This window comes from Stenella coeruleoalba (assembly GCF_951394435.1).
Source record: "Stenella coeruleoalba genome assembly, chromosome: 13".
NCBI lineage: Eukaryota > Metazoa > Chordata > Mammalia > Artiodactyla > Delphinidae > Stenella > Stenella coeruleoalba.
The window spans coordinates 12,186,656-12,214,487 of record NC_137159.1 but is presented as its reverse complement, the minus strand read 5'-3'; the positions used below and the strand labels follow the sequence as shown (position 1 = coordinate 12,214,487).

The window sequence follows — 27,832 nt, the reverse complement described above, 5'->3', positions numbered from 1 at the left end:
CCTGGAGGTCTGACTTCTAGCAGGACCCAGGGACGGGTCCTGCCAGGAACCAAAATCTGTCATTCAATTGTGTATTTACTTCTTTCATTTAAGGTACTCATAATAAATTCTTTAATTATGCAACACTTCATTCATGGTTATAAGTAACTTATTCAGTTTTACATTTAGCTCTGTCTTCCCATTGAAGGTACTTTTCTCCGCTTTTCATAGAGTTGCATAACATTAATTCAATCTTTTGAGTATATTTTTCCTTTAAGTAGATTTTTTGCTTGTCCTCCTATTTATTGAGATTATATACCTATATATATTTACACATGAATTTCACACGCACGCACAGATCTTGTATATACCGTTCTTACTTGAGCAAATACATTCATCTGGGTTCACCAACACTCCACTTACAGATACAAATCATCAGTGCCGCACATGGCACTCTGTCTCAGCAGACACCCATGTGTTCTGCCAGCAGTCCATTCACAGGGGAAAACCTTTCAGGCTCATTTCTAAATCCTTCCTTTTAATAGGTACAATTGCTTATATTCTCATACTCCAGACACATCATTTGTGTTCACAAACACTTCATTTATAGATAAAAACACATCACTCATTCTCATTAGATACACTCGTTGTTGTTATACCAACATTCAGTGCAGAGATAAGTAACCTGTCATTCAGTGTTGTGTACACCGCTTTTCTTTGAGCGGATATATTCCTTTCCATTCTAACCACATTTTATTCCAGGGACCCACAATACGCATGGTACACAGGCGTTTTCTCTCTGTAGACACCTCCTGTTTCTGTTTTCTACCAACGTTCCATGTATAGATATATTTTGCATCATTCTCTTTTGCGTATAAATCCTTTCAGTAGTTACATTCATTTAGATTCATAAACTCTTCATTCAGGGAGATATAAAAGTATAATTCAATTATGTATATGGAAATGTCTTATGTTAATATATTATTGTTCTGCCAACATTCCATTCATAGAGATACACAGCATATAATCGTGTGTATAGTTTTTCCCATTCTACAACAGTTTATTCTAAAAAATGTCATTCGTTCTTATGTTCAGGTATTTCCTTTGAGTAGACAGTTTTGTTTTATACAAACTGTCCATTCATAGATATACTTCATATCATTCCGTGTTGAGGATAGCTCTTTTTAGATACATTTTTGTTCTAGTCACATATAGAATTCAGTCTTGAGTTGTATTTTTCTGTGTTTTAGCAGCCATTCACTCATAAACTTGTTACACACACCATTCAGTTTTATCGCTCTTTCCTTCAATAAATACATTATTTTTTGTTACACCAAGACCCAGTTTCTAGAGACACATATCGATCTTTTGAACAACTGTTTTTATGGGGCGATATATTCATCTGTGTTCTATCCATAGTCCATAGGGTAGAGATCAAGTTCAGTGTTCTTACCGTAAAAACACCAAGAAACAAAACAAAACCAACCACCCCCAGGAGCACGAGGAACCCTTTGGAGGTGACACTTATTACCATGATTGTGGTCATTCACAAGTGTGTGCATATGTTCAAACGCACCAAATTATATACATTAAATATGTGCAGTTTTTGGTATAACCATTACACCTCAAAAAAGCTGCTAAAAATTTTTCTACCTTTGTTTTTACTTTAAGAAAATACAAAATTACATATATATGGCTTACGCTGTTTATTTCTATTGGGCTGCTCTGCTCTACATCAAAATAAATGTTTGACTGTCACTGCCTGCTGAAAGCAGGATATGAAGAACCTGGGGGTGGAAAGACTTTCCCCTGAATATCCTTCTATTTTTCAGTGTATCACTTTTAAAGAGCAACAAATACACTGAAAGTCATCTTCAGCAGTTATTATACCAGAGCAACTCGGAAACTCTGCATTCTTAGTTGCCAGGTCTTGGTTGAACACTCTTAACCTTGAAAAACTCGAGTAACTATTAACAGCTTCAATGAACCAAAGTTACATTTTGTTTTAATCTGATAGCAATCTTGACCCAAAAGGCCAGCGTCAAGTTAAACGATATCCAGTTTCACTTTGATGTTCATAGCTGCCAGTTCAGCTACAAAATACCGAAAGACGTAAGGCACGGAAACAGTGTCGATGGTGTCACTGCGGTTACACAGAGTACAGTTGTACTTCCTGTTGCGCATGGTGGACCACGATGGGGGTGGCTTCTCCAAGAGCGGGGAGAGCAAACTACCACACTTCACACACACGTGGGCTACAGACCGATCCGAGCAGTTGAAGAGCCGGTCGTGAAGGAGAAAAGATGTACCATGAGCTAAAAGGGCGTCCCGCTCCATCTCCCCGAAACGGATCCCACCCTGGACGTTTCTTCCCCCGATAGGCTGGTTAGTGACTTTGTCTCTGGCTCCTGTTGTCCTAACTTGGAATTTGTCTGAGACCATGTGGCGTAAGCGTTGGTAATAAACCACACCTATGAAGATGTCTGCATCCAGCTCTAGCCCACTGATGCCACTATACAACCTCTCAGTGCCGTAGTAGTTGTAGCCAGCAGCCTTCAACATCTCACCAAAGTACTCCAGGGCCGAGTTCTCCTCGGAGAAGATGAAGGGCGTAGCATCATGGCAGAGACCATGTAAAGCTGCAGACTTCCCTGCCATACTCTCAATCAGCATACCGATGGTCATGCGGGATGGAAAACCGTGAGGGTTGAACAGAATGTCTGGAACCATCCCGCTCTCAGTGAATGGCATGTCCTCAGCTGGCCACAGTCTGCTCAAGATGCCCTTCTGCCCATGACGACTGGCAAATTTATCCCCGATAGTTGGGTTCCGAGGGACTCTCATCGTGATGCAAACACACTTGAATTTGCCATTTCCAGTGTCATTACTGCACACTTTGATGTTATCCACAATACAATTTTCTTTACTCCTAGGAAAAAATAAACCGGACAAAATGTCAAAATGTATAGAGATACTAAGTTTTACTGATACAGTTAGCGCTTCATAAAGGATATTTGCAGAACTTATTCTCACCTCTATTCTCCAATACAGATAGAGCTGGTATCCCTAAAAGTATATTTATGAATAGGGCTACTGATTATGTTCACTAGAGAGCTGTGTTCATCTGAAAGAATACTAGCAAGAAAGGCAGCTGAAGACCTACTACTGAAACCAATTTTACAGCTGTAAAATAAGCTTAAAAATTTTATTTTTATTAAGAGGTATAATGAACTCAATATTTTAGCTGGGAAACATTACTAACAACATGTCCAAGAGAGATGCTCAAGTTTGAATAATACAGTTTTAAAATAAATCACAGATTAACTGATCAATTGTAGTAGACTGACAAGAAAAGTAGAAAAACAAAGGCAGTACAACAGACCACAGAACTCTGTCTCATTTAAGAAATGTCCATTCAGTTAATAACTAAGCTACCGCTTATAATAACTAAGCTACCGCTTAACTGAATGTCCATTCAGTTAATAACTAAGCTACCTCCAAAAATTCTCCTGTTGAAAAATAACTTGCATTGACCTCCAGCAATTTCACTCAGAAACAGCCTTTAAGAAACAGCACTGGTGGGCTTCCCTGGTGGCGCAGTGGTTGAGAGTCCGCCTGCCGACGCAGGGGACATGGGTTCATGCCCCGCTCCAGGAAGATCCCACATGCCGCGGAGCGGCTGGGCCTGTGAGCCATGGCCGCTAAGCCTGCGTGTCCGGAGCCTGTGCTCCGCAATGGGAGAGGCCACAACAGTGAGAGGCCCGTGTGCCGAAAAAACAAAAAACAAACAAAAAAAACAGCACTGGTTATGCGAACTTACTTATAGTACATCACAAAGCTTTCCCCGGTGTTGAGGTTTACGTAGCTGTAATATGGATCTCCATACTGCAGTTGTGCTCCAATAAACGGCAATCCGTCATCATCCAACTTCTGCAGAATCCGTGGGTCACCAGGTTTGACTCCAAAGACCAGACTATCATCTCCTTGTTTGATTTTTTCAGACAGATCTATACACTCGGACTTGTAGACACTTCCGTGGGCAAAGCCTCGTTCCCAAGAGGCCTTATTCACAATCTGTGAAGTCAAAGAATCATTAAGAGACTGAGACTAAATGAGAGTTTTCAAAATAAACCCGGTTAGAATTACAACTGGTTTAGGCATTTGATTTTAAAACTATCCACATTTCCTAAATCACCTATGCTATTAAAATCCAGACACAATAAAGGTAGATATTTCCAAGACTACATTCATTCGACATCTACTCATACCATGCACTCAAACAGGCAGGCTATATGCATATGAATATCTAGTGATATCCCTCAAGGCTTGTCACTTTTAACTTAGACCAGGAATTAACTATTTAACAGAATAGCCATGCACCAAATACTAGGCACTTGGGCACACAAGAAATACTCCTTCAGTGATCTGATGGTAAACAAAGAAGTTAAAAACGAAGAAGGATGGAACTACGTCTCCTGGTAGAACTTACCATGGCATCTTCCATATCATAGCCAGTGTAAGAAATAACAGCAACAATGGCATTTGTCCCAATCGGATAGTTATCCATGTCATAATAATCATACATGTATGGTCGCACTAAAGGGCTCTGTGGAGTCTGAAGACGATACAGTTTATTATCTGACCGGTCTTGAAAAGTGAGGAGTGGAAAGCCCATAGTCTGCTTACCTACAAAGGGAAAAAAATTAGTATTTCGTTTTTTCCTCCTTGATTATAAAGGTGACATATAAAATTAGAAACTAAATATTCATCATAGGGGAATGAATAAATAAATTAATCATGCTGGTTATGTTTACTACAGACTAATACTTGGGGTGAAAATGAAGTAGACAAGTGTGTATCAACATGACCCGTGAAAACAATGCTGAATGAGAAAAAGTACAGAATGACATTTAATATGATGCATTCATGTACATTTGCCACACATCCCAATTCTAGACCTAGTTTATGGATACACATGTAATAAAAGCATAAAAAGGGGATGTAAAGGATATATACAAACTACAGGACATTACTACTACTGGGGGGAGAGATGGAGTGACAGTAACTACTATCTAAGTAGATTACTTTCACACACACACACACACACACACACACACACACACACACACACACACACACAGAGTAAGATGTTGGTATTTGTAAATTGTGCATAGTGAGGTAGGTACAGGGGGCAGGTAAGACGCTTCTTTGTACTACTACCTTACAGTACAGAGAATCAATTCAAGACAAAATGATTTTAGGGCTTCCCTGGTGGCGCAGTGGTTGAGAGTCCGCCTGCCGATGCAGGGGACACGGGTTCGTGCCCCGGTCCAGGAAGATCCCACATGCCGCGGAGCGGCTGGGCCCGTGAGCCATGGCCGCTGAGCCTGCGCGTCCGGAGCCTGTGCTCCGCAACGGGAGAGGCCACAACAGTGAGAGCCCCGCGTTCCGCAAAAAAAACCCAAAATGATTTTAAAAGCTAAAATAAATAAATATATACACGGGAATTTTTTTAAAAAGGGAGACTTCTAGTTTCCAGTATATAGAGAGATATTCCTACAATATCACCCCCAACATGTAAGTATAAAATCCAGAAAAGAAAATCAACTACATACATATACACACTACCTGAAAGCACTGAAATGTAATAAAAAATAGAAATTAGAGAGGGATTAACATTTGGACAAAAGCAACTTCAGAGTGAATTTCCAGTTTTTTCAGTTTTTAATGTCTTGTTTCTTGTTTAATTTTTTACCGGATGGCTCAGTCAGTGTAGCGGCTAAAGCTCAGAAACCCACAGTCTTATTGGCTTGAAGAATCAAGGAGCAGAGTTCAGAGCACGACAGCAATTGGAAGCGTAAGGGGGGAAATTTCAGAAAGGAGAGAACCATAAAGGGAGAGCCTCACATTCTGCATATAAACTGAGCCCAAATCTTTGGTGGACTCCGTCCAGCACTATGTGTGGTGGGACAGACGTGGGCAGCCTACCTAAGGCTGAAGAGTGCACTTCAACAGCTGTTCAGCTGACTTCCAGCATCTAAAAACCAGCCCTCTTCCAAGGAACAGAAGAGAATCTAGTCTTTACAACATATTTTCTGTCCACAATCCAATCCAATATTATTAGACATACAAAGAAACAGGAAAACGTGCCCAAGACTCAAGAAATATGCAATCAATGGAGCTGATCCTGAGATGACCCAAATGTTGGATTTGGCAGACAATGATTTAAAAATACCTGTTATAACTATGCTCATGTAATGGAAAATATGTTCACGATGAATGAAGATCAGACTCTCAGATAAAACAGAAACTATAAAAATGAAACAAATGGAAGCTCTAAGCTAAAACATTAACTTTCTGAAATAAAAATGCACTAGATGACAGTGAATATGATAGATCAATAAAAATGATCCAATCTGAAGAAAAAAGATTGAAAAAAGAGAACAAAAATCCAGTGGCTTATGGGACAACACTAAAAGGCATAACATATATGATGCATAACTGAAGTCTCAGGAGATGAGAGAATGAGGCAGAAGCAATACTTTTAGAAATAATGGCAGAAAACCATACAGATTTAATTTTTTAAAACAGATTTAAGGGACTTCCCTGGTGGCGCAGTGGTTAAGAATCTGCCTGGCAACGCAGGGGACACGGGTTTGAGCCCTGGTCCAGGAAGATTCCACATGCCGTGGAGCAACTAAGCCCGTGTGCCACAACTACTGAGCCTGCGCTCTAGAGCCCGCGAGCCACAACTACTGAAGCCCGAGCGCCTAGAGCCTGTGCTCCACAACAAGAGAAACCACCACAATGAGAAGCCCGCACACGGCAACAAAGAGTAGCCCCCGCTCGCCGCAACTAGAGAAAGCCAGCGTGCAGCAACGAAGACCCAACGCAGCAAAAAATAAAAAGTAAATAAAATAAATAAATTTTAAAAAGAAACTACAAGCCCTTTTCTTCTGTGACTACCACCACCTTCCCCTCCACCTTACCCATCTGGCACTGGTACATGTTTCTTGGACTTTGGTTGTGATCAGAGAAAGGGATGAAGTTGGCGATCACACTCAGCAGGCTGTGAGGGAAGAGCTCCTGGTGGGTGGTAACGCCAGCCAAAACCTCATCCTCAAAGACAGCAACGTTCATGAAGATCTGGAAAAGAGGAAGGCCGAGGAAGTTCAACATACAAAATAACTGTGACTGCTAACACGTATTAGCTCTATCTCTCAGAGTTTAGTTCTCACAGACTTGAAAGAAAAACTTCCCACCCAGTATCATGAACACTGAAGGGATCCACAGTTAGAAATACCACATGCCTTACACACTTCATTCTAAATCTACCCTGGTCCAATCGTGAAGGGAGATAAGAAGGAGGAACATTTTTTTTAAAGTAGCACAAAGCCCAGAGTTTGCAACTGCAGAAATGCAGGCAAAGATTGAGAGCGGTTCTAATGGAACGTTTCAGTCTCACCACCCGAGGCAGAGCTGGCTGCCAATGCCAAGGAACGTGGGGAGTTGAGCGGGATGGGAAAGGCAAGTCATGTGACTGCCAACCCTCTCTCAAGTTTGATGAGCATGAAAACTGCTTCATGCTGGTCACAGAAGAGGCAGAAAATAAGCTTTGACTTTCTTTCAAATGCCCCAATTGTAATTATAACAGTTACACCTTTTTTTTTGCGGCGCGCGGGCCTCTCACTGTTGTGGCCTCTCCCGTTGCGGAGCACAGGCTCCAGACGCGCAGGCTCAGCGGCCATGGCTCACGGGCCCAGCCGCTCTGCGGCATGTGGGAGCTTCCCGGACCGGGGCACGAACCCGCGTCCCCTGCATCGGCAGGCGGACTCTCAACCACTGCGCCACCAGGGAAGCCCCAGTAACACTTTTAAAAAAGAAATAGTTACTAAGTCTCTGAAAGTTGCATACTATACAATCACACATCGTCTATGTACCTGTTCCATAGTTCCAATTAGTTCTTCTTTGCCCAATTCCAAGTTCTGCACAGGCCGCACCAGCCTACAAGGAGTGGTAAAAAGGTACAACCCTGGGTACAGACTTGGTTTTCCCGTCATGGGGACCAGGACCACCTCCATCCAGGGAGGAATTCTTTTTTCTCTCAAAACCTGTTCTCAAAAAAAAAAAAAAAAAAAAAAAAAGAGTTCAATTAAGAATAAATGAAGTATTTTACATCTATCTCCCCTGCCACCCAGGAGGTGGAGAAGCAGATCAAATGTGAAAAGCAACATCTTTAGAATTAAATCAGTTTTGCAGGTAACAAACCTAGTGCCCTGCCAGTCTCAACCCCACACAGATGGCCGTTCGCCCCATATCCAGAGCTGGCAAAGGCCCTACTCTCTTGGGGGCTCAGTCCCAGTATCAGGCAGACTGCGTACGACTGAGACTGGGGAAAAGGTAAACCAAGAATGTGTGTGTAGACATACTAAATGAAATTCTATCCTCTGATGTCTACAACATAGATTACTGGGGACGTTCATGGCGGTCCAGTGGCTAAGACTCTGAGCTCCCACTGCAGAGGGCTCAGGTTCGATGCCTGGTCAGGGAACTAGATCCCACATGCCACAAGTAAGAGGTCACATGCCGCAACTAAAAGATCCTGTATGCCGCAACGAAGATCCCGTGTGCCTCGACTAAGAACTGGCACAGCCAAATAAATAAATACTAAAACAATAAATAATATACAAATGACTGGTGTTATTTTAAAATGTATTCAGTGAAAAGGCGGCACGTGGGATCTTCCCGAACTGGGGCACGAACCTGTGTCCCCTGCATTGGCAGGCGGACTCTCAACCACTGCACCACCAGGGAAGCCCTCTACTTAAAAAAAAAATGTATTTCAAGGGACTTCCCTGGTGGTCCAGTGGTTAAGACTCTGCGCTCCCAATGCAGGGAGCACGGGTTCAATCCCTGGTTGGGGAACTAAGATCCACGTGATGCATGGAACGGCCTTTAAAAAAAAAAAAAGGTATCTCAGGACCCAGAAGGCAACAGGTTACGACTTGTATCTTGTAGAGTTTCAATATTACTTGAAATATAAAGTCCATATTTCAAGGTCCCCTATATGCCACTAGTATTTACCAAGAAAAAAAAAGTTAAAAGTGTGTTAGATTAATAGACTAGGGCCTCAATGAAACCACCAAAAAAAAAGTACAGGTCAAATACCTGTCACTGACCCTAACTGATGACGTCAGTACAAGGCAAGACGCTGCCACCAGAGGGAATGTATGGGCACTTTTGTAATTAGCTTCTGACCTCCAGACCCCTTGACACTCGAGAATGCCCTGGGGCTACCTCAACAACTAGAAAATGACTGAAAACCTAGGACGGAAGGACAGAACAATTCACAGAGACTCAAGATCACCTTAAAATGTCGGAGAGAATCGGCAATGCCAGGAGCAAGCTCCTTATCCGCCCAGCCAACCATGACACCGTCCAGCAGGACAGGGTAGCACTCGCTGTACGGCCGATGTGGAGCTCCGTCAACTGGAGTGACGCCTGGTGAAGCGAGGAAACGGAATGATCACATCAGGATGCTTTTCCCAACATTTAACTTTCCCTCCACATTCAACAAGTGCTTCCTCATTTTAGCTATCTAGTCATCTTGTCTCTAAACCGGAATGTTTTTGTATTGCCTGAGTAAATATCTAAATCATTTCAGCAAGGACCCCCCAAATCTACTGTCTCTAATTGCCGGTGAGGAGAGGAGCAGGGGGACAGGGGTTTAAGGGAGGCTTTTCCCTGTGCACCTTTTGTATTTTGATTTCTGAGCCATGTAAACATATTAACTTTTCCCCAAAAATCTAATTACCTTTGATCCTCATTGTTCACATATCACAAATTTGCCTACTAGCTAAACTTTATTTGTAACCCCAATATCAATACTAGTGGCGCTTTTTTGATCATTTGAGGACATGCAGTGAAAATTCTGAATCCCCGGATACACGTGTTCCCAGCTGAGATCAAACCACGCGACGCGCTGTCTGTTTCAGCTCATACTATAAACAAGCGTCCTTTCCGCACTCTGTTCAGTGCCATGTTTTTTGCATCTTTGTGCTTTTGTTGGTGATTCTGCTGTTTATAATGGCCTTCAAGCACAGTGTGAAAGTGCTGGTTCCTAACCACGAGGCCGTGCTGAGCCTTATGGAAAAACGTGTTGGATAAGCTTATCGTTACAGTGCTGTTGGCCGAGAGCGCAATAGTAATGAATCAACAATATACATTAAATAAGGCGTCTTTAAACAGAAACACACGTAAAGCAAGACTATGTACCAGCTGATGAAAACGCTGTGCCAAGAGGCTCACAGGAACCTAATCTTTTGTTTCCCCAGGAACAATGGCTCAGTATCTGCTAATTCAGTGCCAGTGGTGACTTTACAGAAGTACTGCAAATACCAAGAATCGACTCTAATTAAATAAAGAACGCTCTTCCATGAGCCATCAACACCTTCTGAAGATAGCAAGTGCTTTACAAAATGTCACAGGTTATCCACAGTGTTTCACCCATCGCCCTTACAAGAACTCTCTGCTCAGCCCCCAAAGAAGCACAACTTAATAGCTTTGCACCTGTTAAAACCCACACAAGCAAACAAGACAAGACTGCTGTACGCCACCTACCCAAGTTGCAGAGCAAAGCTGGAACAGATGCTGTATACACAAACTGTGTGACGACCTCACATATGGTGGTTAAGTGGTTCATCAGACCACAGGGCTCCCCGTCGGGGGTGTGCACGGGGCAAAGGAAACCCCAGGACTCCGGCAGCAGCCTGCGTACTGTGGTGGTCCGCATCTTGGCAAAATCCGCCCCTCTGTGCACACAGCGGAAGTGGGAGAGATAGCGTATGAAGTTCAGCTTGTCAGCCACCACACAAAGTCCGGAATCTTGCAGGAAGCCAAGACCTTAATAAAACAAATGTCATTGAAAATGGGCTAAACTTAAGGAAAAAAAAAAAGCCTATCTTTTACTGGAGGCTCTGATAAGATAAACCCTCAGAGTACACTAGAGATCACAGAGTGGGTCATCACAAAGTTTACTCAGTTATCACAAAGTTTACTCAGCTCTGGTGAGGGGAAGAGCTTAAAAACATAGTAAAAATCCCCAGATTTCACAAACTGTATTAGCCTCGACGGTTTCTCCATCTCCTCTACACTATCTCCTTTGTGGGAAAACATTAAATAAGTAATAAAATAGCAAGTAATTAAATGGGATTCATCCAAGAGGGCTGGATAACACACAAGCATTTGTTAGCCCTTAAGGAATCTGCACCAGTATCATCTGTTTAAAAAAAAAAAAAAGATTTCTGGGCCCTCAATAACCACTTTTCAAAGTTTTCCAGTCATTCTAATACAACTGGTTTAGGGATGCGCACGTCTAACAACCCTCCCAGACAACCCATCTAGTTAACCTTTCCTCAGAGATCTAAGCTTTCTTTAGTTTTCTAGAAGGAGGCACAGGAAATGCATTTGATCATTAAAATTAGATTTCAACTATACAGACAGACTGTCTACAGCCCAATATACACCTGTCAAAATTTACAACATGAAATCTGTCTTTAACGAGTAAGAAGTTCACTTTTGAAAAGAATCTCTCTCAGCAATACATAAATCTACATTAAGCAAATAATTTGAAAATCATAACTAAATGAAGCCTCTCTGTTTAATTTCACCTGTTTTAGAACGTAGATTCCCAGTAGCAAGAAGATATTCAAATGGTTTTGTAAGGTCTGTTCCCAGAGTAAAAATCTTCATCAAATTTTCAGTGTTTAAGGACACATTGGTCTTCTGGGCCTTCTTGTCTATAGCTATTTTAATAGATGCTAACCAAGCTTCCAATTTTTCCTGAAATAAGAAAAACTTTACATTGTTAGGTATTTTAATGAGCACAAGCTGGATATTTACTCTTACATAACCTGCACATCCGTAACAAAAGCCCACTAATTCGTACGTTTGACACGGAAAACTTCTAAACTATAAACCTGAAAAAACAGCTTTTCAAAGTACTATTGCAGCTCAGGCATTTCTTAAGACAGAAGATACAGGCTTCTGCAGTGCTGAGGTTCACCTCGGCACTATGGGCAGCTGGCTGGATAGTTCTTTGTGACGAGGGGCTGTTCTGTGAGCTGTGGGATGTTACCGCAGCATCCCTGGCCCTTACCCACAAAAATGCCTCCAGACACTCTCAAAGGTCCCTTGGGGTGGAACAAAATCGCTCCCAGTTGAGATTACCCACACTAATGGAAAAGAACCGAAACTGGTTTGCTTGGGCCTTAGAAAAGTTTTTAATTCAAATGCTCTTATCAAACAATCGCAAGACCTTCAACCCCAGAAACAGGCAACAACAACAAAGCCCTGAGACAAAGCAGCAGCCCGCTGTCCCAAGAACAAAACAACTAAGAAGAGCCCGGAGTCCCCAAATGACACCCAACACACAGGACCCCTGACTGACAAGCCAGTAGGAAAGACCGACACGTTCTTCTCATATAAAAGTTGAAACATAATGGAAAAGGAAGAGAAAACAAAAGAGAAAAGAGGAAAGAAGTCAGAGATGAGGAACAGAGATGTGGGTAAAATGCTCTGGAACCGGAGACGGGGAGGCGGAAAGAGTGAGCTAAACTTTCCTCCTGGGTCAGAGGCCTGCCCGTGGTCTCTTCAAGGTTAGCTAGCATTTACTGGGCACGTGCAACAAGCTGGCGCTCTGCATGGTTACTTCAGCCGCACAACAAACTTTTCCTCAGGAAGCACGGCATTACAGGACCTCTGAAAACCCGTGGGCCAGATGCACTTCAGTAGTAAGAACTTTTTAGGCTTCCGAAAGGTGACAGGCACACAGACCTTTTATTACCTAACACCCATGATGGAGACTGAGGCACTGGCTCATAATCGAACACATTTCTACCCTGAAACACAAACTGTCATACTAGGTAGAGCAAGTGAAAGTTACAAACAGCCTCCTGTTGGTTCGGATGCTGCCAACTCTTATATTTTTTTTTGGTTCTCGTACTTTCTGGATCTGGAATTGCAGGCGAGCGATTGTGGACCTGTCTGTGCGGTCTGCACACTCAGTACAAGCAGAAGCAAGCGAGACCTCCAGGAAGGCTTCCCATGAGGCTCACCAGCCTCTCTGGGAAAAGGGCTAATGTGGAGATGGGCGGACAAGCCTATGAAGAGCGACGCAGCGCTGAGAAGGAGGTACAGCATCTCCCCACCTGCTCTCACACTTCAGAGCGGAATCGCTTCAGCGTCCCTCACTCCCCAACCCTGTTAAGCAGCCTCGGACCCAATCACAGGGACCTCAGTCTCTGTGGCAACACTCACTGAGATGGTTATACAAGCCTGTCATTCGTATCAGGTCACTGTCGTGAACCTTCTGAAGATTGCTTTCATGTCCCGAATTCAGAGGTTTAAAAGCTTGAGTATAACGGAGGCAAAGGCAAGGAAATCAGACACTTTTAAGCAATGAATTCTCTGAAAAAGTCCCAAGTTTCCTTTCCTCTGTTGCTGAAACAGGTCACCTTGGTAATGTCGTGCAAGTGAAGATACTTCTAACATGGCCAGCTCGCAACGAACCCACATGCTTCAGTTTAAGGAGGGAAATGTAAATTAGTCTTTAAAGGTGACTGAAACTTCTGCCTGATTTGAATTTTTATCAGGGAAATGCTAGACTACCAAAATTTCTCAATCTAATTTTATAGACAGAGCAGACAGAAACAAAAGTTATTACCTTCAAGTAAGAATTTAATTATTGACCAGATTACGAATTGGAGATTTTTACTTCAGTCCTCTCCATCTTCCCTGCCGTTGTTCTGTTATCTCTTAGATTAAATCTTTTTTAGGGATGATATTCAAAATATAAAATGCTACCAAGTCAACTTGCTTATAAGATTATTTTTGTGTCATGCCAACATTCTCTCCCAACACACACAGAGTTCTCATTATTTACAGTAATCGTGTCCTATCCTGTCTCTGTGAACACTGCATTGGCGAGCACAGAAGCACTGCTCCTAGGGGAAATGCAGGGTTAGACTTCAGGGAGTCTCTGGTCATTGACGACGTTTTCGTCAACTGATCGAAACATGACCTCGTTTTTTGTGTTTGTTGAGAGACACCTTAGTTTATTCTGTTGATTCGTTACCACTGAGCTCAGAGCAAACAGCACCGTAACTCATGCCTGAACAAAGCCTGTCAAGTGTTTTCTCCATAAGGAACGTCGCAGCCTTCTTACACTTAGGAACACTAGACGGTACTTCAGCACTGAGCCTGGGGGTCACTTTAAACAGCAAAATCACCAACAGAAAGCACAAAACTGTGAAAAACGTGGCAGTAGAGACCCTTGTTTACAGCTCATCAGACCTCAGCTGGGGCCATGAACGTCAGGAAACTCCAGTTCTTCAGCACCTGTGCATGTCTGCAAATGATCCCGGGAGTGCTGACACTGCTGGCGTTCCAAATAAATTTTAGCGAGTAGGTGAATTCACAAGTACAGACTCTGTGAATAATGGGGACTGACTGGATGTGTGTATATAGGCCATTTACACTTTATCATTAATGTTATGACCAAGATTTGATATTGTCTTTATTTAGCTTCTATAAAAACATTAAAGAAATTTCTGAACCTGGCCAAGCTAAGATCTGTGAGTCCGTTACTGCTAAACAAACAAAAAGTAGAAAAGAAAAAAAAAAAAAGACTACATAAAATGCCCAAACGAGAAATTTTAAACATGCAGGAAACAATACTGCTGGAAATGGCCACGTCATCCCACAAGAGGTACGACTGCTCTGGGGTGAAGCAGCCTGCATTTACCTTCAGAAACATGAGGAAGAGCTGCCCGGGGGTCAGGACCTCTTGATTCACTAAACTGTCAGGATTCTCCTCCATGCACTCGCCTTTGGCTAAAGCAAAGAGCTTCCGGGTCATGAGACAAAGCACATAAAACTTTTCAGTGTTGGATTTCAAGTGGATACAGATGCACTGGCTGCCAAAAGAGAAAGAAAAAGCTTAGAACGATTCAGCCGCCGATACTACTCGATGTCCTACTGAATTCAGCTTCTCGGCTGCACTGGCCATTCAGATGCTCAGCGTGTGGCTCGTGGATACAGATGGGACAGCGCTGGTCTAGAGCAGGGCTCCTTTAATAACTACACAGTGGTTACAGAAGACCAAGTCCTAGCCTTGGGGAAATAAAGGGACGTGATGCCTGCAACTTTCAAGGATGCAGAAAGAAAAACGCTGATGATATGCAGAGAAAGCAACAAAGCAAAGTGGTAAAAATATTAAGAACCAGTGAACGAGAGTGTCCAGTGTACTATTTTTGCAGCAATTCTGGACGTCTGAAGTTATTTCAAAAGTTTTAAAGTACAACAGAAGGTATGAAGCTACCAGAAAAAAAAAAAGGCGAGGATGACTGCGGAAACAAAGCTGGGCCCTACTTTGCTAAGCCAGAACCCTACCCCCAGGGCCATTCTGATTCCCAGATGACTCACCAGCCCCAGCTACATCAATACAAGGAAGCATGGACACCCTCCACCCCCAATAAACAAAAGCACACCTACCTGAAGAGAAACTCTGCAGCGTATTCATTTGGGTACCAGTCAGGAAGACTGAGTTTTACTCTGAAGCGTTCCCCCAGATAGCTAAGGACCTGTTTTTGTGTGGAACATCCCTCTTCCATTACAATCCTTAACATCTGAGAAACAGAGTTCCTAAAGAAAGAGTCATCTTCCTTTCCTTTGATGAGCTCCTGAAAAATCTGGTAATCGGAAAAGCTGACAAGTGCCTAGAAAAGAAAAAAAGGTTCTTTTTAAAAATTGCTAATAACTAAACCATCTTAATCATTTAGTAACCATTCTGTTCTTTTTTTAATACCCGAGAAAAATTAGCACTCCGCTATCGCTGAATCTAAGCGATGCTTGTATGACAGACACCAAGATGGTCCCATGATCCTCACCTCCCGGTATCCACAACCTTGGTCTCCTCCACACTGAGCCAGGGCTGGCCAGTGTGACCGATGGAACATGGTGGAGAAGCTGAAGCATGACTCTCAAGGCAGGGCCTCAAGGGCCCTCCAGCTCCCGCCTTGCTCTCCTGGCTAACTCTCTGGGGAAGACAGCTGCCTCAAAGCAGCCTGTGCAAAGGCCCACGTGGAGAGGAACTGAGACCTCCTGCCGACAGCCCACAGTGACTTGCCAGCCATGAGGGAACCGCCTCGGAAGGGGATCCTCCAGCCCCGGGCAAGCCTTCCAAACAACCGTAGCCCCCGCTGACATCTCACGGCAACCTCCGGAGACCCCGGCCAGAGCTGCCCAAATCTGGAGCAACTTCCAAACTCCTGACCGCAGAAACTGTGGGAGAAATGTTTAGCGATGCTTTAGCCACTGCCTTTTAAGTTAACTTTTTTTGTTGGTGGCCGCGCCACGTGGCTTGCAGGATCTTAGTTCCCCAACCAATGATCGAACCCAGGCCCTCGGCAATGAAAGCGAGGAGCCCTAACCATTGGCCCACCGGGAAATTCCCTGAGGTAACTTATTATGAAGCCATAGGAGACGCCAGCACAGCATGAACTCTGATGAGGACAACCTGTATCCATCCTGCACCGGACACCATTTCCAGTGACTCACTCCCTAACGAGAGAAGTATATTCAGTAAGTCACACCTTAAGTGCAAATCCCAAAGGAAAAAAAAACAGTTCTTTCCGGTAAATAAAGTTCAACATAACCGTGCCATTTTCCAGGTAGTGAAGGTTCATATTGACGGCGGAATGTTCTTCCCTCACACAGTGCATTGAAACTCCTATTTAAACAAACAGAGCAAACGGTCAGAAACTCAGCAACACTACCACTTAGCATGCATGGCTACAATTAGAGACTGATTTTTAGCTCAATTATAAGAATAAATTGTTTAACTACAGGGCTCGTGAATGCAAAATGCTATCTTGTGAAGCCAGCCACTGTCACGGAGAGTGATCAAACAGAGGCCAGGTCACTGTCAGCCAGAGACCGAGGAGAGTGCCACATACCCTGAACCAGAAGAGTTCCGAGGCCTGTACCTACACCTGGCCAAGTCAGCATCCTTCAGCACCGTAAGCAGTAACATAAATACATGTGTTCATTCAGTTTGAAAAAAAATTGAACACAGTAGAAAGGTTTCCCACTATGAAATTATAACACGGAAATGCTTAACAACAAAACAAAAAATTATACATATATGGGAGAAAAATATCAAAGACTCTGTTTGGATGCATCTACTTTTTAATATCGGGTGGACCAAAACGTGCCTTCGGTTTTTAAGTAAAAATAAAAGACATATTTTTCATTTTCACCAAGAACTTTATTGAACAACGTATTCACCCTTTTGCTCCACTACCTTCTGCCATTTTTCAGGCAACTTCATAATTCCATCTTCCCAAAACTTATCTTTTTAAGCAAAGAACTGTTCCAGGTGCCTTTTGCAGTCTTCCAGGGAATTGAAATTTTTTTCATTAAGAGAATTTTGGGGCTTCCCTGGTGGCGCAGTGGTTAAGAATCCACCTGCCAATGCAGGGAACACGGGTTTGAGTCCTGGTCCAGGAAGATCCCACATGCCACGGAGCAACTAAGCCCCTGCGCCACAACTACTGAGCCTGCGCTCTGGAGCCCGCGAGCCACAACTACCGCGCCCACGTGCTACAACTACTGAAGGCTGCGTGCCTAGAGCCCATGCTCCGCAACAAGAGAAGCCACTGCAATGAGAAGCCCGTGCGCTGCAACAAAGAGTAGCCCCTGCTCACCGCAACTAGAGAAAGCCCGTGCACAGCAACAAAGACCCAACGCAGCCAAAAATAAATAAATAAAATAAATTTATAAAAAAAAAAGGAGAGAGAATTTTGTAAAGACCAAAGTAAATGGCAATCCGAAGGAGCAATGTGTGGTGAATACGGAGGGTGAATCAGAACTTCCCAGCCAAGATGTAACAGTTTTGAGTGGTCATCAAAGAAACATGCGGTCTTGCATTATCCTGATGGAAGACTATGTGTTTTCTGTTGACTAATTCCAGACGCTTTTTGTCGAGTGCCGCTTTCAGGTGGTCTAACTGGGAGCAGTACTTGTTGGAATCAATCGTTTGGTTTTCCGGAAGGAGCTCATAACAGAGGACTCCCTTCCAATCCCACCATATACACAACATCACCTTTATTGGATGAAGACCGGCCTTTGGTGTGGTTGGTGGTGGTTGATTTCACTTGCCCCATGATCTCTTCTGTTCCACATTACTGTACAGTATCCACTTTTCATCGCCCATCACAATTTGTTTTAAAAACGGAATGTTTTCATTACATTTCAGTAGAGAATCGCATGCAGAAATAAGGTCAAGAAAGTTTTTTTCGCTTAACTTACGTGGAACCCAAACATCAAACCAATTCACATAACCAAGCTGATGCAAATGATTTTCAACACTTGATTTGGATATTCTGAGTATGTCAGCTATCTCCCGCATGGCATAATGTTGATTTTTAAAAATTTATTTATTTTATTTATTAATTTTTGGCTGCCTTGGGTCTTCGTTGCTGTGCGCAGGCTTTCTCTAGTTGCGGCAAGTGGGGCTACTCTTCGTTGTGGTGTGCGGGCTTCTTATTATGGTGGCTTCTCTTGTTGCAGAGCATGGACTCTAGGCGTGCGGGCTTCAGTAGTTGTGGCACGTGGGCTCGGTAGCTGTGGCTCACGGGGTCCAGAGCACAGGCTCAGTAGTTGTGGCGCACGGGCTTAGTTGCTCCGTGGCATGTGGGATCTTCCCGGACCAGGGCTCAAACCCGTGTCCCCTGCATTGGCAGGTGGATTCTTAACCACTGCGCCACCAGGGAAGTCCTATAACGTTAATTTTTCTCAATTAATGTCCGATTTGATCGCTATCAACTTCAACTGGTCTACCCGACTGTGGAGCATCGTCCAGAGAAATCTCCAGCACGAAACTTTGCAAACCACTTTTGACACGTTCAATCATTAATGCACCTTCTCCACACACTGCACAAATTTTTTTTTGCGTTTCAGTTGCGTTTTTACCTTTCTTGAAATAATAAAACATAATATGCTGAAAAATGTTGATTTTTTTCTTTCATCTTGAATATTAAAATGGCTACACAAAAATTCACTAATTTTGATGTCTTTTTTTAAATGCACGCTGATATGACAGCTGTCAAATACAATCTAACAGAATTGTTTCGAATGAAGTTAAAGACAACTAACTGCTATTAGAGCCATCTTACGGAAAAAAACGAACGAACCTTTTGGCCGACCCAATAAAATAGCTTAAATTTTTCTAAAAGAACATTCCAAAAAAATCACTACAACTTACCATACTGAGTATAGCCAGGCCCTCTGCTTTTCCATTTTGGTCTTACCATTGCGATGGGGAAATTTCTGCGAGGCATAATCAACATTCGGATGACTTTTTCGATGCCATTGATTATAAAATAGCCTCCCATTTCCTGCCAAAGAGACGAATTAAAATTTGTTAAACAAAGATATATAACTACCCGTAAACATGAAACTGACCAACTGGAATCACCACCCTCATTCGTAAACAGATGTGCAGAAGAGGTGCACTCGGGCAAGAGGAACTGTGGATCCCTTGGAAACTGCAGACTTTAGTAAGTCTTCTTAAGCACATTAAAACGGCTGTAGAGGGCTTCCCTGGTGGCGCAGTGGTTGAGAGTCCGCCTGCCAATGCAGGGGACACGGCTTTGAGCCCCGGTCCAGGAAGATCCCACATGCCGCGGAGTGGCTGGACCCGTGAGCCATGGCCGCTGAGCCTGCGCGTCCGGACCCTGTGCTCCGCAACGGGAGAGGCCACAGCAGTGAGAGGCCCGCGTACCGCAAAACAAACAAACAAACAAACAAAAACAAGTTACTCCAAAGAGAAGTCTAAAGATGAAAACAGTAATCGTTTAGCTTCCAGACAAGTATGGCTTCTTGAATAAGTTAAAAAACTTTTGACTGTATGAAAGCTCTGGAAACCAGAAGTTTGGATTAGCTAAACAGGAAAATATTTTTAATATTTAATTTTTAATAAGTTAATAGAACGTTTCTGTAATAAATAAGGAGCTACTATGAAGCAGGCATATCACGCTGAGTGCTCTATGTCAGCATAACATTTAATCCCATAATAATGAGAGAGAGCTATATGCCCATTTTCAGAAGAGAAAACTGAGGCTCAGGGAGATTAAATTTCCCAAAGGTGCGGGACTGGTAAGCGGAACAGCTGGATGTCAAACCCAGATCTGCCACCAAAACCCTCTTCCCACCACACAACACAGCCCCCCTGTTGTAAGCAGAGTCTGCTGGTCTTTTTTTTTTTTTTTACATCTTTATTGGAGTATAATTGCTTTACAATGATGTGTTAGTTCCTGCTTTATAACAAAGTGAATCAGTTATACATATACATATGTTCCCATATCTCTTCCCTCTTGCATCTCCCTCCCTCCCACCCTCCCTACCCCACCTCTCCAGGCGGTCACAAAGCACCCAGCTGATCTCCCTGTGCTATGCAGCTGCTTCCCACTAGCTATCTACCTTATGTTTGGTAGTGTATATATGTCCATGCCTCTCTCTCGCTTTGTCACAGCTTACCCTTCCTGCTCCCCATATCCTCAAGTCCATTCTCTAGTAGGTCTGTGTCTTTCTTCCTGTCTTACCCCTAGGTTCTTCATGACATTTTTTTTTCTTAAATTCCATATATATGTGTTAGCATACGGTATTTGTCTTTCTCTTTCTGCCTTACTTCACTCTGTATAACAGACTCTAGGTCTATCCACCTCATTACAAATAGCTCAATTTCGTTTCTTTTTATGGCTGAGTAATATTCCATTGTATATATGTGTCACATCTTCTTTAGCCATTCATCCAATGATGGACACTTAGGTTGTTTCCATCTCCGGGCTATTGTAAATAGAGCTGCAATGAACATTTTGGTACATGACTCTTTTTTTTTTTTTTTTTTGCGGTACGCGGGCCTCTCACTGTTGTGGCCTCTCCCATTGCGGAGCACAGGCTCCGGACGCATAGGCTCAGCGGCCACGGCTCACGGGCCCAGCCGCTCCGCGGCATGTGGGATCTTCCCGGACCGGGGCACGAACCCGTGTCCCCTGCATCGGCAGGCAGACTCTCAACCACTGCGCCACCAGGGAAGCCCTACATGACTCTTTTTGAATTATGGTTTTCTCAGGGTATATGCCCAGTAGTGGCATTGCTGGGTCATATGGTAGTTCTATTTGTAGTGTTTGCATGTCTTGATTACTTCAACTTAATACTGCAAAGCCACCTAACAGGGCTTGAATGGAAGGTATATGAAGCATTTAATACGTCCACAGAATCTGACTGTGGGTAAAGCAGACATTTGAGACAGATATGTGGGTTAAGACAGCTTTAAAAAAAACCAAATATGTATCTAAATATGTATCAGTTGGTAGGAGAAACCTACCAATTCTTTCCCCATAATAATCATATTCTCTAACTGGAGTGGTTTTTTTCCATACATTGTCTCATGTGAGACTCATTATGAGGCCTATGCAGTGTGCAGACAAAACCTCAATGCCCCACGTTACCTATCCAGAGACTGAAGCAGAGAAAGAAATCCGGACCCCCCTCCCCCACTCCCGACAAGCTTCCCGTCCTCTCTCTCCCAGCTCCGGCGCTTTCTACTGTCACCTGGCCTTTGACTGCATGGGACCCCTGTAGGTACCTCTGCTTCCTCGTGGTGCTGGATGAGGGCTTTTGGAGGAAGGTTGTATAAGTTGCAAAGCTTGGATTTCACCATGATGGGAACATAGCCAAGAAACTGTTTAATGATTCCTTTTGAGATTCCATTCACTGCCCAGCTGACATCGGCCTAAATGAAAATAAGAAAGAGAAAAAAATTATTTCGTACAAAAGGAAATATCCAGATCTACAAGAATGAGTATTTGAAGAGATTAAGGCAGAAGACCATACACTAAATGATTTTATGCTTTAGACTGAAAAGATGGCATCTCTTGGATGACAGCACTAAGAAAGTAGAATTCTGGTATAAACTGTGTTAGGCACCAGGCTTGTTCTCAAAAATGTACAGTGTGCAAGTCATACACTGTCTCTTGTACTCACCGTCAGCTTTCCCCGGTAGGTGCTCCTTCGGCCCCGGCATTCTGCTGGATAAACATTGAGCTCTTTACAGATGCTCCCTTTTGGAACTGTGGGTGGACTGATGACAGCATCCACAATAGTAAGAGAGATCCGCTCATCTTTGAAAGCAAATTCAAAGGGAGGGATGGCCTGAAACACAATTCACACTGTTAGCTGCTTGCATTTCCAAGGTATTTTTTCTCTAAGACTCTTTCAAATCCCATGTGTTCTATAAGCACTGATGGCTATAATGCTAATGTGACACATCTGAAAAACAGCTAAAGCTACAACCAGTCTACTCATAACCTAACTACCTAAAACTGTAATGCATTAACAAGATTTTTTTTGACTGTCTACTACATGTCCGATTCTGTAGTAGGTTCTAGGGATACAGCTGTGTACAGAACAAAGCTGTTCTCTGAACCAAGTGCTTGACTTCTCTATTCTTTTTTTTTTTTTTTTTGCGGTACGCGGGCCTCTCACTGTTGTGGCCTCACGGGCCCAGCCGCTCCGCGGCATGTGGGATCCTCCCGGACCGGGGCACGAACCCGCGTCCCCTGCATCGGCAGACGGACTCGCAACCACTGTGCCACCAGGGAAGCCCCGACTTCTCTATTCTTATATATAATAAACACACACACACACACACACACACACACACATCTATTCTTTTTCAGTTTCTTTTCCATTATAGTTTATTACAAGATATCGAGTATAGTTAGTTCCCTGTGCTATACAGTAGGTCCTTGACGTTTACCTATTTTATATATAGTAGTGTGTATATGTTAATCTCAAACTCCTAATTTCTCCCCCACCCCTCCCATTTGTACCTTGTACCCTCTGCATGCAAGACAAATGGGACTCCTGCCAACAGAGCAAGGATACAGACACACCCTACTGATTTAGCAAGACACTCTAATAATGCCGTTCTTTAGGCTGATCTTTGTACATTTCATTCCACGGTGGCCTCACACTGAAGCCAGAGCCATGCAAGGGGTTGGTGGTGGTCATGGTGGTTCTTCCCCTTCCACAGCAGTTGCTTCTTTGTACCACACCCCGGGGGGAGCGCTGCTGAACTGAGGAAGGGGCATCACTGAGTTCTCCTACGTATTAACTCTAAACAACCTCCTGGCCTTAGTGCTGAAAGAGCAAGAATGCCACAAATGGAGCTAAGAATACGAGGGAGGTTCTTCCACCTCACGTGAGTTCAACTGACCTTTTCTAAACTTTAAAATTTTATCTAAAGCTGGTATTTTAGAATTCAGTATTTTATTCTAAAATAAAAATTTAACATATTTCCTATTTCAGGATAGAGCAATAGTTTACAAAAGGAGATTAGAAGATTCACTTTCTCCAGCCATTTGCTGCACTATCTATATCTCAACGCAGCCAATTCTCATTATTCAAGATAGTTACGGCCCATAAAGTCACCACAAGTGCTGAATCAGTGAATTCTGAACCTCTGTTCTCGGGGGAAATACAAAGTTAGGTTCCTGCCAGTCTCTGATCACAGCATTTCATTAACTGATCAATACATAACCTTGCTTTATGTGGGTTTCTTTCTTTTTTTTTTTTTAAAAAACATTTATTTATTTTGGCTGCACCGGCTCTTAGCTGCGACACCCGGGATCTTTGTTGCAGCGTGTTTAGTTGCAGCACGCGGGATCTTTAGTTGCAGCATGCATGTGGGATCTAGTTCCCTGACCAGGGATTGAACCTGGGCCCCCTGCATTGGGAGCACAGAGTCTTACCCGCTGGACCACCAGGGAATTCCCTTTATGTGTGTTTCTACTTAGGAACATCTTATTTAATACATACCGTGGTTCATTAATACTGATCTCACAGCCATCAGCACTAGCTCATGACTGAACAAAGGTTATCTAACATACATTTTCTCTGAAGGCACATCACAGCCTTCTCACACTTAGCAACATTACACAGCACTTCAGCACTACGCATGATGTCTGTTTTAAACAGCAAAATCACCAACAAAAAGAACACAATAAGAACGTGAAAAACGGAAGAAACTTTGAAAAGAACACTTTGAATCTGCTGGAAAAAAATGAGCATATCTCTCTTACTATCTCATTATTTTTAGTATAAGAACTTGAAACAAGAAAGCAAGACTGTCGCCTTATCGTACCTGAGTTGGGATGGCTGTACAATGGGCAACTCAAATTTTTTGTCCCTGCAGATGTTGGCGAGTACTGGTTTGGGGGTTACAAATAAACTTTAGCAAGTAGGCAATTCACAAATGTGACAGACATATCAACTTGCACTCACAGATGGAGGAATCTACTCCAAAGAAACTGGGCAAAACAAGATCTGATGAAGGCTATTTTCCCCTTCGTTTTGTAAACATTAGTCATTTACCTTACTGTGCTTCATGGAACAACATTTTCAAAAACTAAATTGCAGCGTCGTTATCTGGGTCAGATTTTCTTCGTGTATTTCAACCAAAACAACATATCAAAAGAGACTGACTATACAAGCAGAGTTGAGAATCCAGCTGTCTTCTAATAAGCCAAACATTAAAAAGATACACAAAAGTATCATTCATCTACTAATTCCATTTTTGCTTTAGAAAATATTTTTTATAAAAAGTTAATATAAAATTGGTCTCTTTTTCAATGAATTAGTATTTTTAAGATTTCTCAATTTCAGTTTCTAATAGAGTAAACAAAAGCTCTTTGGGAATCGCTCAAGAATTTTATGAGTGGAAAGGGGTCCTGGGACCAAAAAGTTTGAGAACTGCTGGTCCACATATTACCCATAAAAATCTCTTATGTACATGTGCTCCATCATTTTAGGTCAAACCTTCCTTGATCATCTCAACACTGCTCTTTTTCATTGTTTTCATAAACCCCAGGGCCAATTAACTTTTAAGTAGACGTATAATTTTTCTCATAGACACGATACAATGAGTCCAGGCATGATAGAAATTATTTCCCATCAGACAAAAATATCTTGTCTTCCGCAAACAGGTCAAGGAATAATTAAACTTCAAAGAAGCCTCAACGGCTCCGAATTTTTTGCGGAATAGAGTTCAAGCATCAGAGACCGGCACAGCTCTCCACATTCTCTCCACCCCTCCCACCATGCAAGCCCTACCCAACAAAAGCACAGGGTAGAGTCCCCTTGCGCTCTGCTCCTTCACTTCCCCTGGAGGGAACGCACTTTCCTCTTCAATTCGTGTACACCTGGACTAGCTGGACCTCCTCTGTGCTCCCCGAGTACCATGCGGCCGCCCCTTGTCAGAGCAGTGCTCAAGTGTACCGGCACCGACTGCCTTCACAGTTGCACCTCCTCACCTAAAACATGATGCCAAGCAAGAACTGTCTCTTACAGGCCTGCCTCTCCCTCACCCTTAGAGCCCAGTGCCTGGAGACAAGGGGATGCTTACTAATGAGACCCTCCCCCCACCATCTTCACCTGAACTCTGGCACCATGATCCTCTAGACCAATCACTTTAATGTGGAGCAAATGCTGTGTAATGATGGTACCAATCACTTCCTGTGGACCAAACGGTTCCTACGGAACCTCTCTTTTATGCCTCACTGATACCTTCCTCAACACAGACCCGCGCTGAGCCTAGCACGGTCAAGGAGTTACAACTATTTGAAATTACACTGCGACCTCCCAGCCCTCTCTCTGGGACCCCTGCCCGCGGCATGTGCCCCATTCCCCCCGCCTCCTGGATCTCCCCCTCCCAGGCCCCGAGCCTCAATCACCTCTCCCCCGGCCCTCCTCCAACGCCTCACAAGCCCCCCACCCCTATCCTCGCCGGGCCCCCTCTCCTCCGCCCGCCTGGAGCAGGGGCTAGGGCCGCAGGCGAACCCAGAGCTGAGGGGAGCCTGGGTTCGCCTGAGGGCGCCGCGCTCACCTGCACCGCATGGCTGAGCCCCTCGCGCACAGCGTAGTTGAAGGACTCGACATGCGCCCGCGTCAGCTCCTGCAACGCTGGCTGTTGCTGCTCGCGCGGGATCCCGTAAGAGGGGTCGGTCAAGTGCTTTAGGCTGGGCCCGCTGGGTAGATGCCGCCACCGGCCGTCGGGATCCATGAGTCCGCCTGCACACCGGATGCCGGCAACAGCTTCACACGCGCCGGAAAGCATGGCCGGCGCCGGGCGCCTTCGGCTTGCTGGGAAATGTAGTTCCTCTTTTTCCTCCGGCCCTGGGTCCTCCGATTTTACGGGGTCGACTTGAAACCAATACCGTGGAGCGAATGGGCCAGTTGAAACCTGTGCAGAGTGGGGGACTCGCCCGGCCTCCTTTCTTCCACCGCCCCCTCCCATATCCCCCTTCCGCGAGACGCCAAAGGCGGGAATCCGCTCCACGGGCAATTCCACGTGTGACCTCTTTGGCTCTCATTCGTGCTATTAGGGCCGGCCGAGAGCGGTGTTCAAAGATTTCCCTCTCTTCCCTTGACCGCTTTGCGATCCAGTGCTGATGCAGACCCTTGGGGTGACACCCAGCCGGAGTCTTGGCTTCAAGGAAAAAGCAGTCGGGCACCAAACTGACTGCTCTCTACGCAACTCTGAAGTCGAAGGCTCATCACTGGGACGGTCAAGCGGTGGTCCGCCCTCTCTACCCACTCCCCGCGTCGTCTGGACTGAAGTCTTGAGCCAGGCGGGGCCGGCGGGGTGGGAAGGCGGGTGTCCGAGGGGCCTTGCAGCCTTAAGATCCTTTGAGGATCTGTAAGTCCTATGAAGTACTTATCTCCCCAGAATACGGACGTTATCAGGGACTGCCTGCAGCTGTCTTTCATCTTTGGTGTGTATGTGTGTGTGTGTCACAGCTCTCTTCTGTATTGAAGTATAATTGACAGGCAATAAACTACACACATTTAAAGTGTGCACGTTGATAAGTTTTGACCTATTTATACACCCATGAAGCCATCACCACAATTAATGAATTAATTCACCACTCCCAAAAGTGTCCTCCTTCCCCAGTTTCACCTTTACCTGGGTCAGCTGGTAATTTTCACTCCTCTATTGCTCCCCCACCCCCATCCCATGCCGTGTGGCTCGCAGGATCTCAGTTCCCGGACCAGGAATTGAAACGGCCTGGCAGTGAAAGCCCTGAGTCCTAACCACTGGACCGCCAGGAAATTCCTCTTATATCACTTTTAAAAAGTTATCTTCTGTTTCTGTCTTATGTTGACATCATCAAATCTCCCAAGATCCGTGCAGCTGTGACCTAAATTCTGCCTTCTCTCCCTTTACAACGTCTGCTTCTTTTAAGGAAAATTTCCTTCATTCCCTTTCCCTTGGTCAGGGTCTCCTGGAGGGCAGGAGAATGCAGGGATGATGGCAGGAGCAGTCATTTCCATCAGCATACAAACCTGCTGGAAAAGCTGTTAAAACAAAAAAAAACAGCTCACTGATCTCTTGTCCCACTTCAGCTACCACAGGAATTCTCCCCTTCAGGACACAAAAAGCGTCGACCATCCTTACTATCTCTCCACTGCTTTTAAGGTTCATCCATGTTTTAGCATGTATCAGTATCTCATTCCTTTCACCGCTGAATAAGAATCCATTGTATGGATACATACTTTGTTTCTCTATTCACCGGTTGATGGACATTTCGGTTGTTTCCACCTTTGGCTATTATGAGTAATGCTGCTAGAAATATCCATGCACAAGTTTTTGTATGGACATAAGTTTTCAATGCTCTTAGGTATTACAGCTAGGAGTGGAATTTCTGGGACATATGGTAACTCCATGTTT

The 27,832-nt window shown here is 44.0% G+C and overlaps 1 protein-coding gene across 3 annotated transcripts; it reads right to left on the bottom strand.

Annotated features, from left to right (window-relative positions):
* Positions 1-255: 255 nt before the first annotated feature.
* On the bottom strand, positions 256-26,177 carry POLR1B (RNA polymerase I subunit B). Of its 3 annotated transcripts, XM_079940207.1 has the most exons (15): positions 25,988-26,177; positions 22,087-22,254; positions 21,689-21,835; positions 19,304-19,436; positions 16,632-16,768; positions 15,532-15,755; positions 14,783-14,954; positions 11,649-11,820; positions 10,600-10,881; positions 9,347-9,480; positions 7,920-8,090; positions 6,969-7,125; positions 4,469-4,665; positions 3,800-4,053; positions 256-2,908 (listed from the first exon to the last, which is right to left on the bottom strand). In XM_079940207.1, the coding sequence occupies exons 1-15, from the start codon at positions 26,162-26,164 to the stop codon at positions 2,026-2,028; spliced, it is 3,408 nt and encodes a 1,135-aa protein (XP_079796333.1). In that variant the 5' UTR covers positions 26,165-26,177; the 3' UTR covers positions 256-2,025. The 3 variants fall into 3 exon arrangements, with proteins under 3 accessions (XP_079796333.1, XP_079796334.1, XP_079796335.1); XM_079940208.1 differs by lacking the exon at positions 7,920-8,090; XM_079940209.1 differs by lacking the exons at positions 21,689-21,835; positions 22,087-22,254; positions 25,988-26,177 and having other exon boundaries at positions 19,350-19,426.
* Between the last annotated feature and the right edge of the window lie 1,655 nt (positions 26,178-27,832).

What these genes read in the sequence shown, in the direction of transcription:
- POLR1B (XM_079940207.1), bottom strand. Translation starts at nt 26,164, where the DNA reads ATGGATCCCGACGGCCGGTGGCGGCATCTACCCAGCGGGCCCAGCCTA. An exon ending in GCCTGGCTATACTCAGTATG is followed by an intron (nt 16,769 to 19,303) that starts GTAAGTTGTAGT and finishes TTGTTTAAATAG; the next exon opens with GAGTTTCAATGCACTGTGTG. An exon ending in AGCTTTGCTCTGCAACTTGG is followed by an intron (nt 9,481 to 10,599) that starts GTAGGTGGCGTA and finishes TCGCTTCACCAG; the next exon opens with GCGTCACTCCAGTTGACGGA.